At 38.8% G+C, this 8,621-nt stretch overlaps 1 protein-coding gene across 1 annotated transcript; it reads left to right on the forward strand.

Annotated features, from left to right (window-relative positions):
- The first annotated feature begins 950 nt into the window (after positions 1-950).
- LOC108312349 (40S ribosomal protein S26-like) lies at positions 951-1,395 on the forward strand. Its single transcript, XM_017540238.2, has one exon. The coding sequence runs from the start codon at positions 970-972 to the stop codon at positions 1,315-1,317; it is 348 nt and encodes a 115-aa protein (XP_017395727.1). The 5' UTR covers positions 951-969; the 3' UTR covers positions 1,318-1,395.
- The last annotated feature ends 7,226 nt before the right edge of the window (positions 1,396-8,621 follow it).

Consider the following 8,621-nt stretch of genomic DNA (forward strand, 5'->3'; position numbering starts at 1 on the left):
TGCAGTGGCGCGATCTTGGCTCGTTGCAACCTCCGCCTCCTGGATTCAAGCAATTCTGCCTCAGCCTCCCAGGTAGCTGGGATTACAGGCACGTGCCACCACGCCCGGCTATTTTTTTTTTTTGTATTTTTAGTAGAGATGGGGTTTCACCATGTTGGCCAGGATGGTCTCGATCTCTTGACCTTGTGATCCGCCTGCCTCGGCCTCGCGAAGTGCTGGGATTAAGGCTTGAGCCACCACACCCGACCATATAACACATTTTTAAACAACCAGATCTCATAAGAATTCACTGTCATGAGAAGAGCAAGGTTGAAATCTGCCCTTATGATCCAATCACTTCCCACCTGGTCCCTCCTCCTTCATTAGGGACTTCAATTCAACAGGAGATTTGGGTGGGAACAGAAATCCAAACCACATCAACTAGTACTATGGTTTGGATATGGAAATGGAGAAAGGAGGATGAATATACAATACATCTGATAATAAAATCAGTAAGCAGCGGCACACAAGTGAATGCGAAAGATGGAAAGTGGAGTCAACATGACACAACTACTTTCTACTTCCGCCTAGGGAATGAGTAAATGGCCTCCCATCATAAGAGACAGGTTTTTGAGGAGAAATTATTTTTCAGATTTTATACTTAAAAAAGTATTTTCTAGATGTTTTCATCTTCATATGGAGAAAAAAATCATATTACCCAGCAACTTATTAACAATATTGTTATTGAAATTGTAATTAATTATTTTCATGATTCTTTGTATCATGTTTTGTTACCAGCTAGACTACAAGTTTCATGAGGGCGGGAACCATGCTTTTTCTCTTACTATATATCTGGGATATGTGGGCTGTAGTGTCTTACATATAATGGGCATTCTTGCATTCATTTATTAATTTATTTGTAAATATTTACTAAAGAACAAATAAGTAAATTAAAACGTCTTGTAGCTTTTTCTGCTGCGAGCTTCCAAAATGACAAAGAAAAGAAGGAACAACGGTCGTGCCAAAAAGGGCCGCGGCCATGTTCAGCCTATTCGCTGCACGAACTGTGCCCGATGCGTGCCCAAGGACAAGGCCATTAAGAAATTCGTCATTCGAAACATAGTGGAGGCCGCAGCAGTCAGGGATATTTCTGAAACGAGCGTCTTTGATGCCTATGTACTTCCCAAGCTCTATGTGAAGCTACATTACTGTGTGAGTTGTGCAATTCACAGCAAAGTAGTCAGGAATCGATCTCGTGAAGCCCGCAAGGACCGAACACTGCCACCCCGATTTAGACCTGCGGGTGTTGCCCCACGACCCCCACCAAAACCCATGTAAGGAGCTGAGTAAAAGATTGAAGACAACTATTCCCTGGAGAAAAATAAAATGGAAATTGTACTTGGAAAAAAAAAAAAATCTTGTAATGACTTTTTAGAAATTCTTTGCATAGCTGATTTCCCAGTGCTATATTCTTACAGATGGAGGGGGAATGGTCTTTAGTTGTGACAGTCTCAGAGGCACTTCTGGAGAAACTACTGCAACTTTCTCTTTAAGTTCTTAAGAAACGAATGTCTATGTATTCCAGTATTGTCTTAAGTAATGTTGAAATCAGCGTTCTGAAACTGACATAGTGACTTTGTAGCTCCAGAATGAAATGTGTGCTATCAAGTTAGTGGGTTCAGAAACTATATGCCATTGGTTTGAATATTCTTATATTGATTTGTTTGACAGTCGTACTAGTTCATTTTCACACTTCTATAAAGAAGTATCTGAGAAAGGGTAATTGACAAATAAAAGAGGTTTAACTGAGTCACAGTTCTGCATGGCTGGGGAGGCCTCACGAAACTTACAATTATGGCGAAAGGCAAAGGGGAAGCAAGGCACATCTTACATGTTGGTGAGAAAGAGAGAGAGAGCAATAGGGAGAGGTGCCACACGCTTTTAGACAATCAGAGCTCGCGAGAACTCTATCATGAGACAGCACTAGGGAGATAGTGCTAAATCATTAGAAACCAGCCCCATGATCCAATCACCTCCCACGAGGCCCCACCTTCAAACATGGGGATTACAATTTTACATGAGATTTGCTGGAGACACAGACCCAAACCGTAAGAGTCAAAGGGATAAGCAAAAAAGTCATGTTAAAATTCTAATAAATATCTTTCTTAAGGTTCTAAATATTTCTACAGTCTATCAAAACATTACCTAAGTTAAATAATTCAAAGGATCCAACCTTAAAAGGGGTACAAAAGACAATCACCAAAAATGAAAATAAGAACAATTTTTAGAGACATTGATTTCTTTGTTAATTAAGAGGAATACAATATCAGATCTTTGAAAACTAACATCAAAAGAAGAGGTTATTGGAAAGTAACAAATATATCCAAAAAATGTTCAGTAAGCTATTTAATAGAGCTATTAAAATATTTTTTCCTCATCGCTAAAGATTATTCTATTCCATAAATTTATTTTCTGAAATGCCATAGAATTGTCAGTGAGGATAAAGAGGAAACTGTGGCAAAATGGCATGCTTCTGGAAAGATTCATTTTAAGAACCCCAACATCTCCCAAGTGTATTTCCTACAAGGAATAAACCTTTTCCCCCCAAGATGGAGTCTCGCTCTGTCATATAGGCTGGAGTGCAGTGGTGCCATCTTGGGTCACTGCAACCTCCACCTCCTAAGTTCAAATAATTCTCCTGCCTTAGCCTCTCTAATAGCTGGGATTACATGTGCCTGGCTAATATTTTTGTGTTTTTAGTAGAGACGGGAATTCACCATCTTGGCCCGGCTGGTCTTGAACTCCTGAACTTGTGACCCACCTGCCTTGGCCTCCCAAAGTGCTGGGATTACAGGCATGAACCATCGCGCCTAGCCTGGAAGGATTTTTAAATACCTATTGTTGCAGTAGTGAGGCTCAGCTATTTCACCATCTAATTAAGTGATGAAGCATAGTTGGGGAGGCCTCAGTTTATATGTATGTAGTTCTGATGGTATAGAAGAAGGCTAGTTACTCAGAAGGAAAGACCTCCTTGCATATAAGATCTATAGATTAAACTTTGTGTTAATTGAGAAACTGAAGATGGTTTTAAAATATCCATAATTAAAGGAGTCAACTATAATTTTTAGGTCTAAAAACAGTCCACATCTGTTTTATCCTTATTAATTTTGATTTCAGAGAGAAAGAATGGTCTTTCTTTTAATTTTCAGTTTTGGAATCTTGCATTAATCACTTTGCAACTTAATCTTTAAAATTTTCACATTTTTTGCAACCGTTTGCTTAAGAGAACTGGAAGTCCCCTACCGGTACATAAGTAGTAGGATCATCATATGAGCAAATGATAATATGAATCCCCTTTGTACATTCACAAATTATTGGAATGATAGGTCTGTACAGAGTTCATAGCTAAGGTAGTTAATTGGTCTTCTGGAATTACCGAATTGGCCTTGTTGGGAGTTTGCTGAACTAAAGTTCTTCTCAGGGTTGCTCTGCAGGTGCATGAGGAGATAGTAGAAAGCACTATGCAAACAGAGGCTGAACCCAACTTCCACGTCTTCTTTTAGACCCACATTCCAAAGCTTTTTTGGCTTAAGCAGTTATGTATCGCCCCACATCACTAAGTCCTTGAGTGACCTACAGGACAGGAGGGGAAATACTATTTACCAGCACTAATCAATGCCCAGGCTCTGTCTGTTGGCCTTCGAAATATACATTGTTCCATTTAATCTTCCAACAAAGCTAAGAGGTAGATATTGTTCACATTTTACCTATGAGGAAACAGGGTTTTTCAAAAAATTAATATTATTATTATTTTATTTCAGTAGGTTTTTGGGGATCAGGTGGTGTTTGGTTACATTAATAAGTTCTTTGGTGATGATTTCTGAGATTTTGCTGCACCCATCACTCAAGCAGTGTACACTGTATTGTACCCAATGTGTAGTATTTTATTACCAAATTGGAAAATGCCATTTCTATATTGCATTGCTTAAATTTATTTGTAACAATCAGGACAGTGTTGTTATCCAAATATTTAATCTTCTATTACACACAAAAATTCTATTGTTGTATCATATAATTTTTAATTAATCTCATACTTCTTTGGTGACTGTAGTTTAGGAACATTTTTTGAGTGTGTGTAGATGCATGTGAGTGTGTGTATGTGTGTGTGCCTGTTTGTGCATGCTATGATGATTTAGGGTGGGCTTCAAGTGGATATACTTGTGAGGTGTTTTCTCTTGTTTCCATTTGGTTATGGATATTTATAATCCCACAACTCTATTGTAAGCATTGATAAAGAACCAGCCCTATCTCTGAAAGGAAAAGAAATGTAGTTGCTTCTTTTTGTGACTACTCTTCCCTGGCATTGTAACATTCAATGATGAGGACTTGCTGAGATGCCTGATACCTCAGACATCAGTTTATCACTAATATTGCAGAATGTATCACAGTAGGAAGGCCTCAGAGGTTCATAGTCAGTGCCAGAGTCCTCATTATGGATTTCTCTGACTCAGCCAGCGCTGGAGTACAGCTCTTGCTCATAATGTTCTGGTGTGATTTTAAAACATTGGTTTTACAGAGACCGTTTCCTTTAAATGAGAAAAATAAAAGAAATCCTAAAAATACCCATTTAAAAAAACCACATTCTTCTGACAAAATATATACACGAATACATTTTCAGGAAGATTGTCTTTTCATACAAGTCCATGAATATTAAAATAAAGCTTATAAAGATTTGTATTTTCTTCCATATTCTATAGGAAAATACCAAGAATAAGGTTTTTTTAAATTTTTTTGTTTCTATGAAATATGATTTATGTTTATAAAGAGGCCACTTCAATATTATAAGGTAATGAAAAGAATAAAATTATTCCTATAGAGTGTCTTGTTTTGTGGGTGCTAACATATATATAGCAGTTAGGTGGTTTTTCCTAATTTTGGAGATAAGGGGATTTCAAATTAGCTAATGGAGTGAAAATTATATTACTTGATATCCAACTAATAATAACCAATTCATAATAATAATAGCTATAACAACCAATTCATCATGATCCTTACAGTCATATAGTGCTAACTACTTGCCAGACACTGTTCTAAGAGATTTACAGATGTTATTTAATCTTTTAAACCATCCCATGAAATAGGTATTTTTGTTCAAATTTTCCATATGAGAAAACTTAGATACAAGTTGCCAGTTACGTCTTGTCCAGTGTCACATTTTAATAGAGCTGATTTGAATGTAGGCAGTATTATGCTATAGTTTGTGCTCTTAACTGCTATATCTACTGGCTTGTTCTGATTTCATCATGAGTAGTAGTGAAAAATTTTGCTAAAAAATTTTACACATTGGGAAAAGATTTCATGACAAAAACACCAAAAGCAAAAATTGACAAATGGGATCTAATTAAAGAGCTTCTGCACAGCAAAAGAAGCAATCATCAGAAACAACCTACAGGATGGGGGAAAATTTTTGCAATCTATTCATCTAACAAAGGTCAAATATCCAGAATCTACAAGGAATTTAAACAAATTTATAAGAAAAAAAAAACCCATTAAAAAGTGGGCAAAGGACATGAACAGACACTTCTCAAAAGAAGACATACATGCTACCAACAGGCATATGAAAAGAAGTTCAATATCACTGATCATTAGAGAAATGCAAATCAAAACCACAATAAGATACTATCTCATGCCAGTCAGAATGGCTATTAATTAAAAGCCACAGATGCTGGTGAGGTTGTAAGGAAAAAGGAACGCTTTTACACTGTTGGTGTGAGTGTAAATTAGGGCAACCATTGTGGGAAACAGTGTGGTGATTCCTCAAAGACCTAGAGGCAAAAATACCATTTGACCCAGCAATTCCATTACTGGGTATTTACCCAGAGGAATATACATCATTCCATTATAAAGATACACGCACGTGCATGTTCATTGCAGTGCTATTCACAATAGTAAAGACATGGAATCAACCTAAATGCCCTCAATAAGAGACTGGATAAAGAAAATGTGGTACATATACACCATGGAATACTATGCATCCATAAAAAGGAACGAGATCATGTCCTTTGCTGGGACATGGATCTAGCTGGAAGCCATTATCTTCAGCAAACTAACACAGGAACAGAAAGCCAAACACCACATGTTCTCACTTATTAGTGGGAGCTGAATGATGAGAACACATGGACACATGGAGGCAAACAACACACACTGGGGCCTATTGGGAGTGGGGAGCGGGGGTTGGGCAGAGCATCAGGAAGAATAGCTAATGGATGCTGGGTTTAATACCTAGGTGATGGGATGATCTGTGCAGCAAACCACCATGATGCATGTTTACCTATGTAACAAACCTGCACATCCTGCACATTGTACTCCTGAACTTAAATGTTGAATAAAAGAAAAAAGGTTGCCAAAAAAATTGTACACATATTTCTCTGGACATTTTAATCATTAAGTAAAGGTACCACTTTCTTATCTTAACCTTTTGTTTGACTGTCTTTTCTTTCATTTTTAGTCCCCTCCTCCTCCCCTCCCCTCCTTCCCTCCCTCCCTCCCTCCTTCCTCCCTCCCTCTCTTCTTTCCTTCCTTCCTTCCTTCCTTCCTTTGTTTGGATACAGGGTTTCACTCTGTTGCCTGATTGTGGCTCACTGCAGCCTTGACTTTCCTGGACTCAGGTGATCCTCCCACCTCAGCCTCCAGAGTAGCTGGGAATATAGGCACATGCTACCCAGCTAATTTTTGTGTTTTTGTGTAGAGATGGGGTTTGCCATGTTTCCCAGGCTGGTCTTGAACTCTTAAGCTCAAGTAATCCTTCTGCCTTGGTCTTCCGAAGTGCTAGGATTATAGGCATGAGCTAACATGCCCAGCCAGACCTTTCAATTTTGCCACATCCACAAAGATGCCAGGAGTTCAGGACTGATAAGGATGCATGCCTCTCATCATAGATGCTTAAATGAAAGAATGAATGCAGTTTCATTGGTCTTAAAGAAAGGTTTTAATTTTCCCTTTCTTATACTAACAACCTCAAATAGAACCAGACATTTTAAAGTCAACATATAACATACAATGGATATCTATTGTTTTCCTCTGCCTAGCATTCTTTCATTCTTTCCTTTTTTCTATTAGAAGAATCCGTCTTTTCTATGAAGAAGCCATTCCACACATAGAGGTGGAGCTGTTCCTCCCACCCCTTGCTTAAGCATGAATCTGGCCTGGACTTCAGCTAATCAGAGTCCTTCTTCACCTAGTCACAGTGATTGGTTCAGGGCTGTGGATATGACCCAAGCAGATTGTGTCTAACTTACCATCTCCCAGCTTCAAACCCATCCTTCTTTTCCTTGCTTTGTGACCTTAGAACTCAGCCCTGTAAACATTTCTCCTATGCTTGCTAGGGGAATGTTAAACTGCATCAGTCAAGAACAATGGAGTGTCCCTGCAAGGCAATAGCAGCAGGAGAATCTTCCCTTCCAGGTCCTGCTCCTACATTATTATAATATACACGTATATAATAGGTTGCATATTGGATATATAATAACATTATTATTAATTAGGTGGGAGCCTAGGGGCTGCAGCAGGGAGCTCTAGTTGTATCCTCGGGCCATGTGCTTCCCATCTGCAGCCACTTTGCAGCAGCTTTGCTCAGCCACACACTCAGGCAGTGCTGGGCTGCTTCTCCAGACCAGCTGCTGCCTGTCCACACCCTCCTTCAATCGCAAGCTGCTTCTATAGACTGGCTGTGGTCTGTGCCCTATGGTAAATTGAATTACCACCAGCAGGCTTCTTCTGGTTCCTACATTAGCTGCATCATTTTCAAGAGGTCTCAGCCTCATCCTTCAAGGGGAGAGGGCTCTTTTAGTCTTGGGTTCCTTTACTGTTAATTCATCCAGAACCTACAATTAGTAGCTGCTCTTTTGTCCCTTCTATTTCTGGACTCAACAGTGTCCTTGTGTGTGTGGTGTTTTAGTCACTTATTTTAAAAAGTTGCAGGGGATGTTAAATTTTACTGAACCACCTTCTACTGCTCTGGCTAAAAATTGTTTCGTTAAATTTTTCCTGTTCAAATAACCAGTGTGATTTCTGGGTCCAGACTGGATCCTGACTGATATAAATGTCCTCTGAAATTTTATAGGTTCTGTGAAAAAAATGATGATCTGTATCTTCTTACTGGATCGAGAGCTGTAAGGATAAGGTAAACAGGAGCTGCTTGATGCCATTGTTCCCAGTGATAAAGCAGGAGGCTATTTTCAGTTAAAAAAAGAAAAAGATGAGGTCATGCTCAGAGGGAGAAATAGATGTGAGATAAATGAGGATGGAGATATTTCTGATGTCATCATTTGACCCCTTGGATCCAGCCATGCCTGAAGATAGCTCTCCAGTCATACAAACCAATACATTCTTTTTCGTTTTCTTAAGTAAGTTTGAGTCGGATTTCTGTCTCTCGAAATTGAAAGAATACTTACTATGATATAAAGTAGCCTTGCCACAAAGGAAATAACCACTCACTCACCTTTCATTTTTTGTTTTAAAAGTACTTTTAATTTTTTTTTTTTTTTTGAGACGGAGTTTCGCTCTTGTTACCCAGGCTGGAGTGCAATGGCGCGATCTCGGCTCACCGCAACCTCCACCTCCTGGGTTCAGGCAATTCTCCT

Source organism: Cebus imitator, unplaced genomic scaffold, assembly GCF_001604975.1.
Source record: "Cebus imitator isolate Cc_AM_T3 unplaced genomic scaffold, Cebus_imitator-1.0 Scaffold124, whole genome shotgun sequence".
NCBI classification, from domain to species: domain Eukaryota; kingdom Metazoa; phylum Chordata; class Mammalia; order Primates; family Cebidae; genus Cebus; species Cebus imitator.